This window comes from Dryobates pubescens, chromosome 6, assembly GCF_014839835.1.
Source record: "Dryobates pubescens isolate bDryPub1 chromosome 6, bDryPub1.pri, whole genome shotgun sequence".
In the NCBI taxonomy this organism is placed as follows: domain Eukaryota; kingdom Metazoa; phylum Chordata; class Aves; order Piciformes; family Picidae; genus Dryobates; species Dryobates pubescens.
The window spans coordinates 17,399,111-17,421,863 of NC_071617.1; the positions used below are offsets into that span (position 1 = coordinate 17,399,111).

General features: G+C 40.6%; 1 protein-coding gene across 1 annotated transcript in view; it reads right to left on the reverse strand.

The window, feature by feature from the left end:
* The window catches only part of SYNJ2 (synaptojanin 2), a 68,672-nt gene that overhangs the window by 28,872 nt on the left and 17,047 nt on the right, over nucleotides 1-22,753 (reverse strand). Inside the window, exons 3-7 of the mRNA XM_009907186.2 lie at nucleotides 21,626-21,896; nucleotides 17,288-17,513; nucleotides 6,775-6,858; nucleotides 5,002-5,063; nucleotides 2,370-2,466 (exon numbers count right to left, since the gene is read on the reverse strand). Coding sequence (XP_009905488.2) covers nucleotides 2,370-2,466; nucleotides 5,002-5,063; nucleotides 6,775-6,858; nucleotides 17,288-17,513; nucleotides 21,626-21,896 — 740 coding nt within the window. The remainder of the gene's footprint in view (nucleotides 1-2,369; nucleotides 2,467-5,001; nucleotides 5,064-6,774; nucleotides 6,859-17,287; nucleotides 17,514-21,625; nucleotides 21,897-22,753) is intronic.

Here is a 22,753-nt window from a genome sequence, read left to right on the forward strand (position 1 = left end):
CATCCCCAGAGACAGATGCTTTTCTCCACTTCAGTTGTGACACAAACTGAACAAAACAATTCTGATACTATATTAAGAGTACATGAAGCAATTAGACCAGTATAATTGCATCAAGCAAGCCATTAGGCCTTCCCTGCAGAAACAATTTTAAAGGAGTTGCATGGTATTTGGAGAAAGACTTTCAAAATGTTTCATTACACTGTTAGAAATGCCAAAACACTTGGTAAGAGCTTCTCTATTGTTGACACCTCAACTTACCTTTACAGCTGCTGGCACTAGTAATGCACTTGAGGATGACATTTACCCACTGCCTAAGTTTAAATCATTGTCAGAGTATTCGTAACTCTACACTACAGCATTGCTTTTACTGTAAACGTAATTGCATCTGTTCTAGGAGATGCTTATGAGAGGAACAGCATTTCTGGGAATGATACTGATTTTGGGTCTGGTAACAGCTGATTCACATTAAGAGCTCAAGGTAAATTGGTCTTTTACAGTTTTTCATCTGTTCCCGTTGCATAAACGAATGGTAGTTGTGACATTCCAATCAAGGAAACCCAGCAGCAGTGATTATGAGAGTATTTTGAATTAATTTGGATAAGAATTACTAAGACTGAAGCAAGAGTTGGGAGAAGAAGGAATACGAAGGAAGATCGAGAAACAAAGAAATAAACTAGTAACAGAAAAGAAGAAAAGTTTTAAATACTAATCATTCCTCTATGAAATATTTAATTTTTAATTCAAGTCCTTTAAAATCATTAAAGTAAAAATGAACTACACAGTCTTTCAAAACATCCATTATTAAACACAAAGGCAAAGAAAAGACCAAGAAGTGGTTGTCTTGAGTGGGAACGAAACTTGACTTTCCGGCGCTGTCAGTCTGAATTCTTTCACAGTGCTTTCATAATTTATTTATTTTCAAACACCTATAAAGTTCAACAATTAAAATGGGTCTCTATTTAAAAGAAATGATTGAATGCAAAGTCTTTAAATCTAGAGATGCCCTGTTTCTGACCTAACCCTTGTTTGTATGATACTGTCCAGAATACTGTCTTTAAGGATGTGTTTGATAAAATACCAGCATTACATTTATAAGAAAAGTCTTATTTTTATCTTCCCACATTATCTGAGCATTTTGCAAGTGATTGTCTCTTACTCCTAAATTTCAGTGGTTTTAGAAAATAAACTACAAAAATTATTTTAAAGATAGGGAAAACAAGAAATTAGAGAGGCTAATCTGTGTCATGCAGAAATTCAGTAGGCAGTTGAAAACAGAAGCTAGGACCAGACTTGACTTCTGTACCTGCTAAAGCCCTGTAAGCTTTAGCCATAATCACTTTCTTTGGTTACAGAAGGACTTTCACTTTGTCACTTTCCACTGGGAAAACTGAGAGTCCTCCCTAGTTCTTTGGGAGGAGGAACAAATGGTCACGCTGAAAAACTGCCAAAAAACTCATGACACTCCCTGTCTTGGGTACATTATTCCAACAGAGTGCAAAAGAAATCAGGAACTATTACTTCACTACACATTTTGCTTAGTTTCACATAGTAAATGTTTAAACTCAGAACTGTTCTATCATTCTTAACTGTTGATAAACACATAACACTTAGTACAGAAGCGTACTTAAACCATTCTTCATAGTGTTCTTCGGAAGCACTTAGGAGGCAGAATGCCATCACCCTCCAGTCAGATTCAGGCAGCAATGCGCTGCTGCAAATCCCACTCAGTGCCAGCCTGTGACTTCAAGTAGACACTAGTTTTAAAAATCTGGCCATGAGAACACTGCACTAGAAGTCTCTGAAGCTTTAATTTGACAGCACCAGCCATCCTGAAAGCACAACCCAGACAATTTCAGGTATTAGTTGTGCCTAGGGATACTTAGGGGCCAGGAAAACCTCTCTCCATACACCAGACTGCAAGGTGCTCAGGCAGCCAATTCCCAGTCATATCAGTGCAAAGCAGCTATTTCCCATTATAAACAGAGCAAGACAGCTTGCTCACACTCAGGGTCAAGGCCTGCACCCCAAGCAATTCTGGCAATCCCACGAGGCACTTGACTATATACCATGACAAAACAGACCATTGTTGCAAATGTGAACTACTCTTAGGACAATGAAGGCAAAATTTTTTTTAAAGTCAGTTTGAAGAGAATGTGCACTAAACTCTGCAAAAATAAGCAGGAAGACAGTGCTGGAAATTAAGCCATGATACTAAGAGGCATCCGTCTCTCAGTACATAACATCTAGTAAAGAAATAACGTCATTTCTTTAGATATACTATTCATCACCTAGTGGGCCAGAAGGGAAACAGAAGAACTTGAAGGCTCAGGGGAAATCAGCAGATAACAGAAATAAAATATTGCTCCTACCTTAAAAGCTCTGTTGAGCACCTCCTCCCCTCCTCTGCTTCCCAACAGGTTAACAATCACTTGCTTTCCATATTGCTCTTTCAGAAGCATCATATGCCTGCAAAAGTAACCATAATAGGTACTAAATAAAACCATGTCATGTTGCTTGATACCTTTTTCAAAATACATTGGTTGTTCCATTCCATCCAGTGTAAAGTTTCAGCCACAGCAGCTGCAGACATCTTCCTCAGTTTCCTTGCAGTTAATTATTAAAATCCAAGTGGTGAAAGTATGCAATTAACAGACAGTGCTTTGTATTGAAATTCAAGAAAAAAATCATGTTCTTTCCTTAAGAGAAAGCCTCAGATCTTTTATGTCACTGTTAGCTTTAATATTGCCCTTTGTATGCTCCCACCTCTTGGTTGTCAGCCTGGGAACTACATAGGAAAGACAAGAAGAGAGGAAAACATAGTACACATCAACAGGAATCACATAGCATCTTGCAGGACTGGGCTTACAAAGAGTGAACAGCAGCAGGTGGTCCTCGGCCTCTAGTGCCAAGGCCAGGGAAGCACAAACACATGTTAAGTCTTAAGACAGGGTTGAAACATCCCTGAGCTTCCACAACATGGAGACACTATATCAGAACAAAGGTCCTCTTTTCCAAGTGGACTGGCCCAATTAATCAGAAAAAACACAAAATAGGACAAGTATAAAGCAAGGGGGTTCTTGCATATATCCCCAACCTCTCAAAGCCTGATATTCAGGGACTTTCAAGTCAAGAGCTTTTAGCCACATGCAGAGGGCACCCATTCTCCCTTCAATAAAGTTTTTTAAGTTGGCATGTGCTCACTACAGGAGCTGTGCTGGCTCATCAAGAAACAACTAGATCTTAAAGCCATCTTCCATCATGTACTTACTGTAGCTGAGTAGAAATCGACAAGAAAAACCAAAATAAGCACTTGCACATTAAAGGCTCTTACATGCTGCAAAGCAACATGCAATGACCAAGTGTCAGAAAAATAGCAAGCATACATCTTCTGGCTGTAACTAGAAATAACCTACACAGAAACCCACGGTGGGGAGGCGGGGGGGAGAAAAAGAAAGAAAAAGTTAGAAGCCTGGCCCTCAAGAAACATGGCTAACTATATTTTCTGGTGCTATTTATATTCCTGATTTTGCATGCCAACTCTTCCCATACATTTGCACCTCTCAGATTCCAGCATCAAGATCCTACTTCTCTGCCAGTGTTGCTTCCTTACAACAAAAGTGCTGAAGCTCATATCACCTGCTTGAGTTCTGTAAGCAGAGCTCCCCAAGGTTTTCTCAAGGACAGGGTATGAAAAAGATCCACCAACAAAGCTACCATTCACTTCTCACAGTGCTTTCTCAACACATTAACTCATCAGATGGCTAAATGTAATAGGCTATAGCACTCTAACACTCTCAGAAAAGCTGCAGCTGACTGCTAAGTTTCAGTGTCTTTTTTCCATATAAGCAGTCACTTTCATTTGCCCATTGCCAGAGGACTGTCTTTTGCAAAAGGATCCCTATCTTCTTTTAGCCTAAATGTTTTACTGTACACAAGAGAAAGAAGGAATAGCACTTACATTTCTTAAAATAATGCTATTCACAGTTGCATCAGGGTTAGAGAGAAAAGATTCTGAGCTAAATGGTTTCACATAGCTGTTCCTTGCTGAGGTACTCTTCAGTTTGTTGGGCAGCACAGAAGGATGCTGAGTAAGTTTTTGTTTTCTGACATAAATTATCTCTGCTGTGGAATGCAAACTTCTAAAGTGGAGTTTTAGGGACATGGCAGAGCAAGCTATCATGGCACAAGATGGGTTTCAAAGGCATTTGAATTGAGTATGATTTAAAAGCCTCAAAAAGCTTGGAGAATTAATGTACACCAAGACTGTTCAGGGCATGACTGCTATGGTGCCCAGTCCTTTTAGATTCTAATCCCTGTTTGGGGTCTTCAGTGCTGCAAAACTACTAACAATCACCAGTGTCATGTTTGTAACAGTTGCAGTGAATGAAATCAAGAAACTGAGAGGTCTTAAGCAAAATTTACGCAAACTCTGATCTGCCAAAAACAAACTAAAACTGAAATTAACCACATGACCTCCGACTTGACACATTGGAAGATTCTCACAGGCCCAATTCATCCAACCTGGTTAATTCTCCTTTTTAGACAATGCTCCCCTGTCCAGGGGAGTTTGTATTTAAAGTATAGCACTTCATAGTCAGACGTTCAAAAAACCCAAGCTAATGCATGGCTTTTTTGAGGTTCCAGCTTACAAGCAGCCTTAATGGTTTAAAAAGGTTTACAAACCAGTCTTTGAGTAAGGTAGAAAAACATCCACATCATAGCATAGGACACTTATTTCTGTACAGCGGTAAAACAATGAGAAGAAAACCAAATCCAGAATGGAGTGGAAGAAATATTGACATTTTAATTACCTGGGTTACAGCGGTAAAGACCATGTCCTCTGTGTACCTTCAGTATAAACACACTGAATAATCCACGGTACCTGGAGGTTTGGCTCCATAATGTGAGAGATGTTTCACATCTACTAGGAAGGCATAAAGCCGTGGAATCTTGGTTAAATGCCAGCCTTCTGCGTTACTGCTGAAGTGGAATGAAGCTTACCTGTCAAAGGCAGGAGCATTGGCTTCCAGACCTCTGTTGAGCCTCAGATGACGAGAGCCCACCTAAAATAAAAAAAGGGAAGAAAAGAAAACAGAGAAATAGCTTATTAAACTGGCAGACTCCTAAATCACTAGATGTCTCCCTTTTTCCTTCAGAGAAAAACACCTCTTTAACAGCACCAGACACCTAACAGACCTTACATACCCACATACCTAATATCCTTAATACAAAAGTTACAGCCTTTATTAGACAACAACATTTGCAATTACAAATGAAAACACAATTATCATTAAACAAAGGGATACCTACACTTTTTTTATGGCCAAATGAATCCATTTGCCTGCCTCTAGCAAACATCTCACATTGCCTTACATGAGCATGCTGTGCCTAAATTTCTTCCTACTCTAGGAAGAAAAGGCTGCAATTATGCCAGTTCCATGGGTTGTGTTTCCTGAGTTCTTTCATCTTTCATTATTTACAGAAAACAAAAAGTATCAGAACAATCCTTTGAAAATATGAAGGATGAAATGCTAGCTACTATTATTACAGTACACAGAGGGCTTCTTGCCTTCTCAAAAACTACACTGTTAATTATTTATAGGATTGTTCATAGTTTCCTGTACTTCATCAGGTTCCTTTGTTTTTCATGAGGTTGGTTTCTGCCATTCTTTCTAATACACTCACATTCAAGGACTAAGAGTTACGAGTAGTCAGGAACATGAAGATTTATAGCCTAATCTGGATCAGGCAAAAGAAGCAAGCTGTGTTCCTGCAAAAGAGCTGAAAATTTTGTTTAACTAGAGGTGCCCCCCCACTAGCCTTGGGGGAAAGCTCAATGGCTTTATAGCACACAGAACAACAGTGCTAGATACAGCTGTGCCATGGGCCGGATGCGTGCACTACCATGCTGGCAGATCTGCTTTATAAAAGGAAGCAAGCATTGCACTGGATGGTGCTAACAGACATCACAGATCCTTTATTCCTCTCCCTTTTATGCTAAATCCAGTAGTTCTGAATGGCAGCCAGGTGCTAGATTTAATTATATTAAAGTGTAAGATAATATTATAAGTATCTTTTAAAAGTTGTATTATGTATTCTCTCTACTAATATATGTGCATATTCATTCCAGTTGCTTACCCCTTTGTTATGGGAATGCAAAGAGTGCTAGCATGATTCTTACTTGAGCTTGCAACTGTACATGAACTGTAAGTCACAAACTATGTGTAACTCACTAGGCTTGATGCAGTCATCTCCTGATGAAACCTTATACATCTGCCTTGCAGAAGGCTCAGATTATATCATCATCACCCTTTGGACCAAAATCTAGTCAACGCACCATCCAGACATGAGGTTTTGTTTCAAGATAATGTGCTCCTATAGAGCTCCTGATATCCCTAGATAGTTCAATTTCATGGTGGAGATCAGTATCATCAAGCCAACTGGGCATTTCAGAAGGAAAATTTATTCCAAATAATTTTGAAAATGTTACAAAGATATTGCTGTGTCATCTTAGGATGCAGTCTCTTGCAAATAGTTCCCTGTAGAGGCACACAAAAACATTAAACTTAAGTTGACTATAGCCAGTTACCTGGTTTAGTTCTGTTTATCTTAACACACAAAAATTCCTATAAGGTAAAACTAACATGACATAGGTCAACATTTTCACAGAATGAGCTTTGCAGCTTATTTTTTAAACTCCAACTTTTATGTAAGTTCTAAATAATGAGTAAAAAGAGAGATAAGTAAGGTAGGCTTTTTGATTATTTGTTTTACCTGAAGCCTTGACTGCTCCCAAAACAGTGGAACAGAACCTCTGATCTGCACAAAGGAGGAGACATCATCATCCAAGTAAATTGTCTGCAAAAAGAAAATAAAAGGAAGGAGTTCTGCAGTTAAACCTACCAGTCTGTGACTCCTTCATCAGGTGACAGTTTAAGACACTGAACTCAAAGTGTAAAAACAGTAAACCATGTATCTCCCTGTATCCACTTACTGCTCAGCAACTTTTCCATAGTCTCACAGGCAGTGTAACAAAGCACAATGTATTTGCTTTCATGTCCTCACAGCAGATTCAATTCACTACTCACCAGAAATGAGGGAAAATTTAAAACACCTTCACTGGCAAGAAGATAGGAATCTTTCATCCACAATGAAGACAGATTTGATCTACTCGTAGAGACAGTCAGGAAGACCACTCATACATTCTCCCTCTGTCTCTCTCACAGAATTTAACTGTGCAAAATGTCACCGCTCCTTGTGACTGATGATGGGTAATGTCAGGTGTGGGATAAGCTTATCTCTTGCTTTATTTACTATTTCTTATTTCACTGCATGTTGTGCCTTGCCAGTGTTCAAATAAATCTTGGTGAAGCTAGCAGCTTTGCCACTCCCATTCTAAGACTCGGTGAACAGCATGTGATCTACTTCTTTTCCAGGAGGCTTATGCCAAGAGGCTCCAAATTCTCCATTTGCTTCCCTAGCCAGACTTCAAACTCTCACTCAGTACTTGTACTTACAATCACTGCTAACAAACTGACTTTAAATCAAATCTATGCCAAGTGCAAAGACTAATTTCCTGCTGTGCCTTAGCCCCCCTTCATCTCACAAGCAAAGTGCTACATTATATGGTAACTTTGCACAAAAGGAACTATCTTCATATTCAGCCTGACCACAGAGCAACTGTGCAAAGCCCAGCTCATTCCCCTAGCCTATACTTAGCAGTGGAATCCTGGCTGGTTTCCATGGGGGATACATGAGACACATCTCTGTTATCTCATGCATGACAATGACACTTCTGCAGCCCTGTGGAGGAATGGTATCCAGGTCATTCAGGTAGCTGCTTCTCTAACTGCATCATATCATTCAGCACAACTGCTACCAGCTGGCTGGCAGCTCCCAAAATAGGAAAGAATATGAAATTAGGTTACTCTGCAGCTTTAACATGGTTTGTGCTTTTTTGGATTTGCCACTGGCTGTGCTAGCCGGGTGGCTCAGGGGAAGTGCCTTCATTTATCTTGACCTTTCATCACTACCAATATACAAGTTTTAGAGCTACATATGTGAAAAGAAGTAGTACAGCTACTCCAGAGAGGTGGCTATTTAATAATTCTGTAACCAGTTTTACATAACTAATCTTTACAACATTTTTGCAGAGCATTTACAATTATCCCTATTTCACTAAGATGGAATAAGTGGCTTCATCAGGGACATAACCTTAACATTACAATGCTAGCTAGCCCAGATACTATGCACAACTGTACATTTTGATGTTTTTAGCCTCACAGCAAGGAACTGAAAGCCCTTCCCTGTTGCATCACATCCTAGCACAACTCCCTGAAAGATGGGAGTGATCAGAGAAGCTCTCTTGCAAGAGCCACCTCACACTTCGAGTGACATGGCTCTGAACACCATGACAACGCACTGGTGCACCTTCTCTTTGCTTGGCAGAGTTTATCCTACATTTGGACTACGGGAGGAATGAGTAGGCCCACCTCCCTCTTCTTCATCACATCCTCCCTGAGACAGGCCACACCAAGATGAGTCAATGACTTTTAAACACTGAATCATCTTTTCACTCAGTCATGGACCCAGAGGAGCTAATTCTAAGGTAAAGCAATTTTGTCTAGCTTCACTGACAGACCCAGCATTATCCTGACTCAAGCTAAATGAGGATCAGGTCCTGAAAATAAGCAAAAAAGAGTCAGGACCGGCTCACTTCAAAACCTGGCAACAACCACCACCTTAGTGATAAGTAAGTATAATCATAATGAATACAGAAAAAAATCTTGCTACAGAGGATCAGTTCTCTTTATAATCTTCAGGAATGCCACTGTTTCCATAACTAACTGAGAAAGCAACATCTCAAGTATCTCTTTGGCCACCTCTTTTGTAAGTCCCAGCTGCAAATTCTCTAGACCCACTGATTCAATTATAGTAATTCCAGTATCTGCATTTTAACATCTTCCTGAGCTACAGTTTAAATGGAAAGTGTTTAATCAGTTACAGACCATCAATATATAACCTGCCAGCTTTATGCCAAATATAGAAGAAAAATACTGACCAAACACTTCTGCCTTTCTGCAGTAATAGAAGCTCAAATTTCCACTTATTAGTGATTCAACATCCTAAGAGTGAACAGATGTTTGTTACTATTATCACTCACATTTTCTGTTCAGTGGTTTTTCACCCATTACTTATTCTAAATGTTTTCTGACATACTAAGTGGTCCATTTGGAGAACTGAACAACATTTCAAAGTATTTGGGGATCATTCTTGTGATCTAACCAGGATGCCCAGACCCTGATGTGATGAGCTGGGGGGTACTCTGTCAGGATGAGGTCTAATACAGAACCCTTCTATGATGATAGGGGAAAGAAACTTCCATTTTAAATGCATATAACCACATAGCTTTTAGAAATCGGATGAGGTTTCTGAACTGGGAGCATGGCTCCCAAGAGTCATTCACAACAGAGCTCTCCAGATTAGCTTTTTTTGGTTATTTTTCTTTTCACTTGCAGGGCTCATCATTCTATCCTCTGGAGCAATTCTGTGGTCTTTCACAACTCTCTCACCTCATTCTTGTAACCCACATGAATGCAAAAGTTGTTCCTTCCAAGGTGACAGTGAGTTGGAAATAGACCTAGTATTTTTTTATGAGTGGGAGAATAACACCCTTTTCTGCCAGGCATTCCTTCCCAAACAGACTGCAACCATTTCATTAAAACATTTTAACTGTGCAAATCCTCCTTGAATTTCAGCAATGCTTCTATCTGCCAGTCATTCATCACTCCAAGGAACATCATCCCCTGATCTTGACTACATATGCCCCATGATGTTGTAATACGGTTTTGGTGTTCAATCACCCTAGAGCCACTACAAGCACAGCTTCCAGGCCAAGATGTTACCAGGCAAAGACATTTATTAAGTTACACTGCAAGTTACATATACTTTCTGAAAGTATATTTGTTACATCCTAATTGGTTATTTTCTACTGGCCTGTGTGTAATTAAGGCATACAATAGGTTAAAATAACAAACCAGTACTTCGACACATGCAACCAAATTCCTCCAAGTCTTTCTTCTCAGTTACAGGATGCTTACATTCTTTTCTAAGTCAAAGATTAAACATGGCCTTCTCTAACTCAAGCAAGGGCAAATCTACTCCTACATTTCCCTCTTTCTTTCTCTCAGTTACTGATAAGGTATGCTTTCCTAACTCAAGGGCAAAACATAGCTATTCCAAAGCTATCTAAAAACAACACTTCTCCTACACCTTGACCTTACAATAACAGTGGCAACAGCCTTCCTACCAGCAGACCTGTTAAGTAAGCAGCTTGAAAGACTAAGGCTAACAAGACTTTCCAGTTCAGGAATGGACATAGTCTTGACACCCATATATACTATGAGAGACTCAATTTGTTAAAATCTTAAATAATCACTGATAATCTATCCAGGCTAAGATTACTCTGATAAATAAAACATTCCAACTTTTTTTCCTTAGGCAATTCCAGCATTTCTGCAAGGGTAAGTACAGAACTTCTTTTCTCATATTATTCCAAGCCTTAATCATTTTTAGTCACAATGTCATGTTTTCTACAGGCACTTATATGTCTACTCACTTTTTTGTCATTCTAGTTGAGACTTTATTACCCTGCCCTCTAGAAGATATTTTTTTCTTAATTTAAGACACTGACAAAAGATGAACATTTCTTGAAGAAAAGAGACTCAAAGCAAGTTATTTCCAGAATTTTCCTGTTTTCTGCTTTCCTTAAGTCACAGACAAGAAATACATCCAAGAAGATCACACCACTCTCTCAACAACATTCAGTTCAACAACAATCAGTTACATTTTGGACAATGTTTTGTCATTAGGATTGATGCATACTGCTAAATATCTGTCTTTGGTCTTCATAAAACTACTGTGGAGTCATCTTTTCTCTTGGATCAAAAAACTCTGCTTGCCCACAGCAGAGTCAAAATCTCAAAACAGTTGAAGACTGTTTTATTAATCTCAAATGGTCTGGTCCATGGAACAACCATCTAGTTAGCTGGATGGATTTTCAAACATGTTTCCTGCAGTTTTCCATCAGACAATATAAAAGCAACTGACTACTTAATGCATGTAGAGGGCATCTTTGTCTTAATAATAGATTGTTTGCTCTCTGATCTCTGTCATAAGAATGTGCCACGTTTTCCTTTCACTTTCTGTTGTCCTAGATGTTTCCTTGGCCTCTCTCTCCAATTCCAGGATCAAGAATGGTAGTGTTGACAGTTCAAAAGGTTGTTTCTCAGTCTCTCCTTCATCTTGCACAGGGACAGAACTTGCCCATGGTATCCAAGGACCTTTCCTGGTAACATAAGCTTCCTGCACAGGTATTAAGCTTCTGAGCAAGAATAGAATAGAATAGAAAGAATAGAATAGACCAGACCAGGTTGGAAGAGGCCTTCAAGATCGTGTCCAACCTATCACCCAACACCACCTAATCAACTAAACCATGCAACCAAGCACCCTATCAAGTCTCCTCCTGAACACCTCCAATGATGGTGACTCCACCACCTCCCTGGGCAGCCCATTCCAATGGGCAATCACTCTCTCTGTGTAGAACTTCTTCCTAACCTCCAGCCTAAACCTCCCCTGGTGCAGCTTCAGACTGTCCTCTTGTTCTGGTGCTGGCTGCCTGGGAGAAGAGACCAACCTCTGCCTGTCTACAACCTCCCTTCAGGTAGTTGTAGAGAGCAATAAGGTCACCCCTGAGTCTCCTCCTCTCCAGGCTACGCAACCCCAGCTCCCTCAGCCTCTCCTCACAGGGCTTGTGTTCCAAGCCCCTCAACAACTTTGTTGCCCTTCTCTGGAAATATTCCAGCAAATCAACATCTTTCCTAAACTGAGGGGCCCAGAACTGGACAAAGAAAAGAACCAGCACTGCTTCTGAGCAAGAAGCAAACATCTATGTCAACCAGCTGGTGTTCTAATACCAGCACACTCTGTGTACTCATTGCCCGAAATAATTTACTCACTAATCTCCACCACTCAGCTTCATTAGAGGGGAACAATTATTCAGTCACAGCTTCAAATGGCAAAACTAATTCCAGACTCAAGGGGCACACAGAGACACAGGCCATGATGAAGTGGATACAAGCATGGCTTGTTCTGGGATCCCCAGCTCTGCCACACAACCCACAAAAAGCATGGACAGCAGATGGCCTAAACATACCGCTCCACAAGTCTCTCTGGCTCAGACCATGGGCTCCAAGCATATACTTGCCAAAATAATCCTCTTTGCCCCACCTGGGGCCATGCTAAAACTTGATCCAGAAAATAAATTAACCACAATTACATCCAGCCCTCTCCTGAAGAGCTACCCAACAGTCTACAAAGTTACTGTGATAGAGTCATCATTTTTATTAATCCATGTCTGACATTCTTTTCTTAAACTGGAATAAAAGGAAGGGAAATCCATATTCATGGAACTTCCTTTTAATGACTTGTTAAGGTTTTGGTTTTCTTCACTGAACAGTTTGATGAAAGGGAAAACAACTAAAAATATTAGTTTACCTCTGGTAAATCAGAGTTGTTTTCTTAAGTCACATGCTCAGATACAAGGAATTTATCACAAGCCTTTGGAGGGTTACTGGGGGAGGACCTCAAATGTAAACAATGACAGGAACATAAACAAATAAAGAAACCACTGCTTGTTTCTCAACACTATCAGCAGAAAAGAATTCAAAGAATGCCCTACAGTCTCAGTTTTAAGGGATTACTAGGAAAGGAAGAAAGGGTGAAGGGAAACATTTAAGCTATCCCTGGGAAACAGACTGATTTTAAGAGGGCTTGAGGATTACCTGCAACACTGCAGGTAGAAAGGGCTACTATTCCATGAAAAAAAGGCAGTGACTTTGGAAGCAGAGGGATTTCAAAAAAGCTCTCCCTTCTCTTCCCTTCACATTTTGTTTTTCTTTAAAAGTTTCCTACCAATTTTTCCCTTCTTTTTCAAGATGCAACTCAAATGACCAAATAGATGTGATGTACCAGTACCCTTTGAAAAAAAAAAAAAGGCAAAATTGAAGTGAGATATTTAACTTTCTCCCTTCTCCTCAAACACTGTGAGTCACACTAGTTAAGTGAGCCCACAAAAAAATGACTCATTGCAGAGCTAAAATGCCACAAGGCTAACTCAGTGGGAGACAAAAGCACACCACCTATGCATAAAAGAGCTGCCTGGAGATAAGACTAATTGTTTCTCCCTCTTCTAAAAACAGACTTAGAAGTAAGTCCTACAAAGCGGGGGAAAGTCCTGTATTTTCAGAATCCTCGGGTGCTGTTTATTGATGAAAGCACACAGCCAGCATGCCACTACACTGTACAGGCTGCAGCACATGGAAACAAAATGTTATTCAGCCAAGATATTACTTCATAAGTGATTAGTCAGCAGTCTACTATGAAAGTAGGAGAGAGTTTATTCTAGGGCTCTTCCTTCCTAATCGTAAGCGGATGCAAGCCTGAACTGGATCTCAGGCATCCCAGTGGTTAGCCCAACTTTGCTTTCTTAGGACCGGCAGTTTACTAAAACTAGTGTTTATCACCACTAGCAACAGCAACCTTCTTTGCTCCTTTTAAACCAAACAAAACCACATTTTAAAACTACAAATCCTTGCTATAATTTTCAGCCTACTCAAGCCTTTCACTCTATAACAATTTCACTCTTGAACTTATGCTTAGCCAACTGCAAAATACTCTAAAGCCTTCCTCACTGAACAGGAACAAAGCACAGCAATTCCTTGTGAAGAGCCTGACCCAGCCCCAGTTAAGGGAAGCATTAGCAACCAAGTACTGTTTTGCCACCCACCAGAAGCCAACCCTCAGGTTTTCTGTTAGAATGCAAAGGCCATCTTATTTTTCATGCTAACTATTTGCAACATAATGTACTCCTGGAATATAATAAAATAGAATGAGATACTTTGATACTTCTTGCCCAACTAGTGAGCAGAAGAGTAGAAGTATTTTCTACAATTAGCCAACTGGTAAGTGCAGAGCTGCAAATGTGAGACTGATCTGCAAGAAAGCTGACAACCCTTTCCAACATTTTCTTTCCTCTGCATGTCAGCAAGAGAATATTCTTCAAATCCTGAGTAATGCATTTTGCACTAATGCTCCTGAACAGGCACTCAGATAAAATAGCAGACTTCACCAATTGGCATATGTCCCTTTTTCTGTTCCTAGGTTCCAAGGGAAAATTCCACTTTTCAGTGAGTAGACCTATCTTATCTGCTAATGCCCTGACAGACCTTCTAGGAAGTAGACGTATCTTGGACTTGACTTGAAGTTCCTCTGGAAGAGAGGCACAGGAAGAGAATTATTCCAGATAATTCAGAGGCTGACACTGAGCCTCAAACACTGCAGGGGGACAGTCTGGCATCCAACAAGCAGACTTTGTGGAAGTCTGAACGATGTGGGAAGCTGCCAGGCCAGTCTACTGAAAATGGAAGTAAACCAGGTAAAGGGAGGGACATGAACCATGACCAAGAAGCTGCCCACATCCTTGATGAGACCTCCAACCACTGTACAGAAACTCACACATGTAACAGTTTGCATGCTTTTGAGCATGGCTGGGGATTAAACCTCACAAGCGAACTGAGGAATACCAGTCTGCAACTCATCCAGGCATTCTGCTGAGCAACACAGCACTATAAAATCTAAGGTAGCTCTATGTTTGTCCTTAGGCAGAACCAGATGAAGTTAAAGCTCCACTACCAAGGCAACATCTTGGAGAAAAGAAACAAGGCAACATCTTAGATGTTTGGTACTTTTGAAAGTACTCAAATATTGCTAGCTTTTGAACAAACAGGTGCAGGAAGGCTTGCCTGCCTCACGCAGTGGGATAAGGAAAAGAGCGGTGCCAAATGTGAGCTGTTACACTCACACAGTGCCATGAGGAAATACCAGTGCTAAAGTATGGGCACTTCTGTGTGGGGATGCCACCCTCAACAGTCAGGCAGTGACTACAGTGACACAGCTGTTATTCTTCTGTAACAAGTAATGACACCGTTACCTTAAGAACCTCTAGGGTACACTCACTGTGTCAGGCAGAGATGTCTCACCAGCGCCCCCTTATGAGCATCACATAAGCAATCTACTTCTACTGCATGAGCACTCACATATATGCAAGAAAAAACATCTACATAATATACACAGGCATATAGATCTGCCCAGAAGACACTGAAAACAACCAAATTTTAGGAGCAGATCCTTACCCTTTTTTTGAAGATTGATACCACCCATTTATCTTATAGAGACATCTATTTCTGTATAGTTGTTCTGACTGCTGGTAATTACTACTTCTATTCCAAAAGGTAAAGGTGATTAGACTTGAATATCAAATCACTCATTTCAGCTGGCACAGAAGATTTCATATTTTTCAGGGTCCACTGCTTTTTGTTCACTATTAAGGTAGTAAACAATTTAAACCCTGTATAATGAAACCAAAGTGACTGTTATTTTGTTTGTCTATGTCAATCAAGCTCTCAAGTCATACCACCTCTCCCTGGAGAGAATCCCCCACAAAGCAAAAAGGAATATAAAGTAAATTCTCCTCCAAAGTCACTTTACACTGGAATTTGCCTGACTGAGAAGATGGTGGGTTTTTTCCATTTCCTTCACCAGACAAAGATCATTTGACTCCAAGCAAATAGAATAATAGAATCATAGAATCAATAAGGTTGGAAAAGATCTCAAAGATCATCAAGTCCAACCTGTCACCCAAAATACAGCTTCTTTGCTGAGCAGCTTCCTCTTAACTAAATGATCTGAGTGCTGAGAGTTCTTCTTCACCATAGCACGGCATACACTACTTACCACCTTTCATAAATGCTGTCCTCACTGGTCTGTAAAAGTACTATAAGGCAGGAAGTTAATAGTCACCTTCAATTTATAGCTGAAAAACTTACTGTGTAAAGAAGTGATGATTTCAATCCAGTAAGGCAGACAGAACTAACTTGAAAACATGGATCTTTAGAATCATAAGACTTTACATGATTCTAAGTGACTTCCTTCGAGCCAAAAAGCAACTCCCAACTCCAGTCTTCACTGAAATCACCCCCAGCACCCCTACACAAATTCTTTTACATCACTCTAGATATAGTCATGCCATTGTAGTGCAAGGGATTCTCAGTGCATACCTGGTGGTATGGATTAACAGAGACACTTAAAATGAACAATAGAGAAACTATTGTAGAGACCATTATTGTATAGAAAATCTTTCAAACTAGTTCTGCAATATTCTACAGCATGGGAAACATGATGAATCTTAGAAAGAAATGTACCTCAGAATGTATGTAGAACATACAAAGTGTGACATTTATTATGGAACACATTTGAAAACATTCTTCTGTTTAACACATGGGGCTCATGACTGATAATTCTAAGCAAGCTCCATGCAGCTGAGAAACTCCACTGTCACATCAACATTGTCATGCTGCTTTTGCTTGAATTGACACACAAAGCTCTCTGAGTGGTTTAAAACCCAGTATTTCACTACTGTATCAGCTGGCCAGACTTTTGGATTCATGAAAAAGATTAAAACTATTAGTGAAAATTGAGTGCATGGGAAAATTAGAAAAAGAACAGATCACAAAGAAATGCTTAATGAGCAAGACCAGACAGATCTGCTAGGCTACAGTAATTTAAATATTCTTGGAAAAGAAGACTTGCTGAACTCCTTTAGTTCTCCTTTAGTTGACTTGCTGGAGCGTGTCCAGAAAAGGGCAACAAGGTTGGTGAGGGGCTTGGAGCACAAGCCCTATGAGGAGAGACTGAGGGAGCTGGGGTTGCTTAGCCTGGAGAGGAGGAGACTCAGGGGTGACCTTATTGCTCTCTACAACTACCTGAAGGGGGGTTGTAGTGAGGCCGAGGTTGGTCTCTTCTCCCAGGCAACCAGTACCAGAACAAGAGGGCACAGTCTCAGGCTGTGTCAGGGGAGGTTTAGGCTGGAGGTTAGGAGGAAGTTTTACACAGAGAGAGTGATTGCCCACTGGAATGGGCTGCCCGAGGAGGTGGTGGGGTCGCCGTCGCTGGGGGTGTTCAGGGCGAGGCTTGACAGGATGCTTGGTTGCATGGTTTAGTTGATTGGGTGGTGTTGGATGATAGGTTGGACACGATGATCTCGAAGGTCTCTTCCAACCTGGTTTATTCTATTCTATTCTACTCTATTCTTGCTGGAAAGAATTAAATGTTGCACTGATTAAAGCAGAGTGGACTGAATTATTCAAAGCTGTTGGATACATCCACTTACCTGCTCTGTCTCGACAAAGTTAGACACATGTCCATCATCACTGACCCCTCGAAGGTGAAACCGGACCCCAGCTCGCTCGCAGCCGATGCGAGAGATGAGGCAGGCTTTTGCCTTCTGGTGAGAAGCATAAACAGTGCGAATGTCCACTACGCCACACATCACTTTCAGCAACCAGTCAGAGCAGTTCACCTGGTAGTGTCTGAAGGGCACATGCAACAGATGGTTCCTGGAAGGTTTAACAGATATATTACTGAACAAAACAAGACAGGCAGGAACAGGTGCCACCCCACATTTACTAGTTTAAGTAATTAAGGCATTGTGACCCCTTTTCTGTTTTATCTTTACTTTAGTCAAAACCAGGAAATACCAGCAATAAATCCTTGTGAACCGCTTGTGAACAGAACATGGCACATTTTAAGAACACAGCTACCACCAAGGCATTGTCCTTGTACCTCTGTCTTGCAAGTTCTAATGCAAATGTCACCTCTTTCAGCTCCAGATATACATTTATATTTAGTAGTCTTTTTCATAAATTACAATACTGTCAAGCCAGTATTGCCTGGATTTTAGCATCCACTACAAGTTGAAAAGACATTTTAAAATCCATCAGACCTTTCAGGGAAGTTTTTCAAAGCAGAAACTGGACTCCTAAGTCAATAGAGATACTGCAAAAGGTGCTGCTAAAATGAAGAGGAATTTCTGGTTTAACCTTCAATTTATTTTAAGATCAACTCCCCACGAAACTTGTCATGCCTGGGCAACAGTAATGTTAGTCCCTTCTATTATGATGGTTTTCCTAATTTCATTTTCCAAAATGTATCTTTACTCACAGATGAGGGCCAAAAAAAATCCCTTTTATGACCATTTATTGCTCAACAAGAGATCTATACAGGAGTTATTACATACAGTGAAACCCCTGAAGAATTGTTGTTCTAGAGTACAGGACTTCTCTGAAAAAGGTGCAAGCCATTCTTACATTTTAAAACTAAATATGTAACTGGAAAAGCAGCTCTAAAGCAATTTTTGGTACCTCTTCCACCTCCTTATCTTAGCTCTTCTCACAGAGGAAGTCCTCACTCAGACAAATTCCAGTCAAATGTTTTTTGTTGTTGCAGCTCATTTAACAGGCAGTTTGCATTGCTTATAACTAGGGTCACTTGACTTATGCACATTATATAACAATTTATCCAGCTCTTTACTTCTTATCAAGAATCTGCTGTTTAGTCTGACATTTCCCATATCACATAATTGTCTCCAGATAATTTTCTTTGGACCACCTTTTTGCCCTAAATGTGGTGTCGCCATTCATATCCGTTGCACAACACATAGGAGAATGGAACCTCTTCAAGAACTACAGCTAGACTATCCAGAAGCAGCAAAGGAGGAAAGTTCAAATACTTCTATTCAAAGAAAGTTTTTCAAAAGATATGATTGATATAAGGAGTTGCTTTGAAGTTTGTTTCTTTATTAAAGGATACTGCCAACTTAGGAGTTTCAGCATGGGAACACAGCTCATTTGTACCGTGTGTCTGACCTGACATACTTGGTGAGCTTGATGAGCACAATGTATAATTAACACAGCTGAACATAAGTTTTGTGTCTCTCCTCAATTAAACTCAAACCACTAGATCTTACCAGTCAACAATCACATCACATTACTTAGCCTGAATGAACTGCTCTCTCGTGTTTATTTATCATTGATTATGAACTTTTTTGCTTATCTAATATCCACCTACTTTGGGCCTTAAGACTTATCATACAATCTAGCAGCACACCCACATTTAACTCTGCCAGTTATTTTCTACCTACATCATATAACCCTCCTTTATTCCTAATACAGCTATGCTTACTATCTTTTTGTTTAGTAAGAAAAAAAATGAGGGTATAGGAATTCAAGCATTCTGCCAGAACTCGTAAAGCAGATAAACTGAATCTGTCTAAGGAAGATAAACCCCAGCACTGTTTGTTTCCTTTCCACTCAACCAATACTTGCCACAAGAAGATTGTGAGGGCCAAGTCCCTCCCACTGAAAGAGAAGATCAGGTTCATGACCACATGAGGAAACTGAACATACATTGCTCTATGGGACCTAAAGAGATACATCCCAGAATCCTGAGGGCTGATGCAGTTGCCAAGCCGCTCTCCATGACATCGGAAAAGTCAAGTGAAGCCCCTGGCAACTGGAAGGGGGGAAAACACTGCACCTGAAAGAGATGGAAAGGTGTACCCTGGGAACTACCAACCTGCCAGCCTCACCTCTGTGCCTGGGAAGATCATGGCACACATCCTCCTGGAAACTCCAATAAGGCACATAGAAGACAAGAATGTGATTCGCACCAGTCAGCATTGCTTCATCAAGGGCAAGTTCTGCCTGAGCAATCTAGTGGCCTTCTATAATGGAGTGTCTACATCAGTGGACAAGGGAACAGCTATGACATCATCTCTCTGGACTTCTGTAAAGCCTTTGATTCATTACTCCTCAACATCTTTCTCTCAAAATTGGGGAGATACAGATTTGATGGGTGGACTGTTCAGTGGATAAGGAATTGGTTGGATTGCTGTACTCAGCACTGGTTAGGCCACACCTTGAGTACTGTGTCCAGTTCTGGGCCACTCAGTTTAGGAAAGAGGTTGAGTTGCTGGAACATGTCCCAAGAAGGGCAACAAAGCTGGTGAGGGGTTTGGAGCACAAGCCCTATGAAGAGCAGCTGAGGGATCTGTGGTTGTTTAGCCTGGAGAAGAGGAGGCTTAGGGGAGACCTTATTGCTGTCTACAACTACCTGAAGGGAGGCTGTGGCCAGGTGGGAGCTGGTCTCTTCTCCCGGACAACCAGCAACAGAACAGCCTCAAGCTGTGCAAGGGGCTTAGAAAGACCTTAGAAAGAAGTTCTTCACAGAAAGAGTGATTGCCCATTGGAATGGGCTGCCCAAGGTGGGGTCAACATCCCTGAAGGTATTTAAGAAAAGACTGGATGAGGCACTTAGTGCCATGGTCTAGTTGATTAGATAGGGTTGGGTGATTGTGTGCACTCAATGATCTTGGAGGTCTGTTCCAACCTGGTTGGTTCTTGTGACAGGACAAGAGGTAGTGGTTTTAAACTTAAAGAGAGTACATTTGGTCTAGATATAAGGAAAATATTTTTTTCAATGAGGGTGGTAAAACACTGGAACACATTACCCAGAGAGATGGTAGATGTCCCATCCCTAGAAACATTCAAAGTCAGGTTGGATGGAGCTCTGAGCAACCTGGTGGAGTTAAATCCACTGCTGAGGGGTTGGACGGGTAGACCTTTAAAAGACTCTTCCAACCCAAACCATTCCGTGATTCTATAATTCTAAGTAATACTTCTTCTTTGCTTTGTATGCACAAGAAAGTAAGAAGTAGAGCACAGAGTATCACAGGAGTCTCTTCCTATGCAACAGACATTTACACTAAGGCATAAAGATATTTAATATTGATGCTTTCAGCATAAAAACTGAAACACTAAACTACAGACTGTAAACACATACACTTTAAAGAAGCAGAAGATACTTCAACATAAATGATTGAGTTTATGAACAGTTTAGGTGCAGATTTCTATTAAATAACTTTTAAAACAAATTATTAGAAAGAACTATAGGGGAAACCATGACATGTAGAGACCTGCTTCTGTAATGTGAGCAATGCATCTTGTGTTTCCTTCTTAAGAACTCAAGATTTTGTTATTAGAATTGCATTTCACTATAAAATCAATTTTAATTAAACAGAAGTTACTTGTTTGACCCAGGTTTACCATGAATGCATTAAGACCACATGCCCTGTAAAATTACATTAACAATGAAATGTGACCTCTCCTATGGAGACAAAGAGAGTTGGGGTTATTCAGTCTGTAGAAGAGAAGGCTCTGAGGAGACCTTATTGTGGCCTTCCAGTATCTTAATGGGGGCCTACAAGAAAGCTGCTAAGAGACTTTTCAAGAAGTCAGGAAATGTCAGGAATACAGGCAATGCAGCTAAACTAGAAGTGAGTAGATTCAGACTGGATGTTAGGAAAGTTCTTCACCATGAGGGTGGTGAGACACTGGAACACGTTGCCCAGGCCGGTGCCCCATCCCTGGAGGTTTTTAAGGCCAGGCTGGATGGGACTCTGAGCACCCTGATCTAGAGTGAGGTGTCCCTGCCCATGGCAGGGCCGTTGGAACTGGATGATCTTTGAGGTCCCTTCCAACCCTGACAATTCTGTGAAATAAAGTGAAAGAAAGTGCACTTAAAATACTTAAGTTCATTTTCCTCTGAGAATGACTGACCAGTAAGATACAGGTAATAGACAAAAGACTTTGGTATAACATGTGGTACTAACCAGAAGAATGAGTTACCAGACTCATAGCTGTTATCACCCTGCTTCTGAGCCCGCACAGTCAGGTCAAAATTTGAGCCGGCATTAGGCCAGGAGAAATAGAACATCCCAGAGTTCAGTATTTTCTTCAAGGCAGTAACACGTTCCTCTTCCTTGGTTTCTTCCTGGAGAGGACAGAAATCTGTTGCAGTAATTTTGTAAACTTCAGCGTCCAGGATTTTTCCCACTGACGTACAGCCTGTCACCAGGACCAGAAAGTGCAGCCGAGTGTTACCTAGAAGGCAACAGATAGTTGAGAAAGAGTTACAGGTGGACACAGGCCAGGCCCTTTGGCATCAATCCTGTCACATGCAATGCTGACAGGGCTCCAGCAGAGGCCAGTAACTTTGCTTCGTAAGAGAACAAAGGCAAACCCACAGACTATGTTCAGCCACATTTCTGAATTCCTTTTGACTGCAGGGAAGTGAGTGCAATTGTGTAACATTCTGCCATACATTCTCCCATCCTTTGCTGCACCTGAATGTACCTTCCCCACTTTGTGAAGTGCCATCAGCTTGGTATTGGGACACTACTCAAAACTCAAACTTCACCACCCTAGAGAACATACAGTTTTCACTGGGTTTGATGGAAGGGTAAGGTAAAAGGCTGGTCATTTATGAGATAAAGTGTATTCCTCACTGTGGAATTTTGAACTGATTTCTAAATTTTAAAGGCACAAAGCATTAACATTTCTAACTGGCTTCAGCTGAAGCTGGGTGTGTTCAGCTATTCAGAAAGTCTCAGCACTACCAATTCTTGAGATTTTACTGTGATTTTACTTTTTATGTCACAAAAGAGTCTACTTGGTTAAACAGCAACCTCAACTATCACTGAATGAATTCCTGCTCTCATAGCTGTGGAACAAAGTGTGAAATCATGTAGTAGATGAAATTCATGGTCCCAATACGAAAAGATAAATTCTGAAGCTTGAGAACACCACTGTAATCAGATCTCTCATACACAGCAGGATTTCAGCCTCCGCTCATCCTCTCTGAAATTATAAGAAACAGCAGAACCATTGTCCTGAAAACACTGGTTACGATAGGAAGAAATTGTTTGATTCACTTAAATTGGCCTCTAATGAAGACAAGG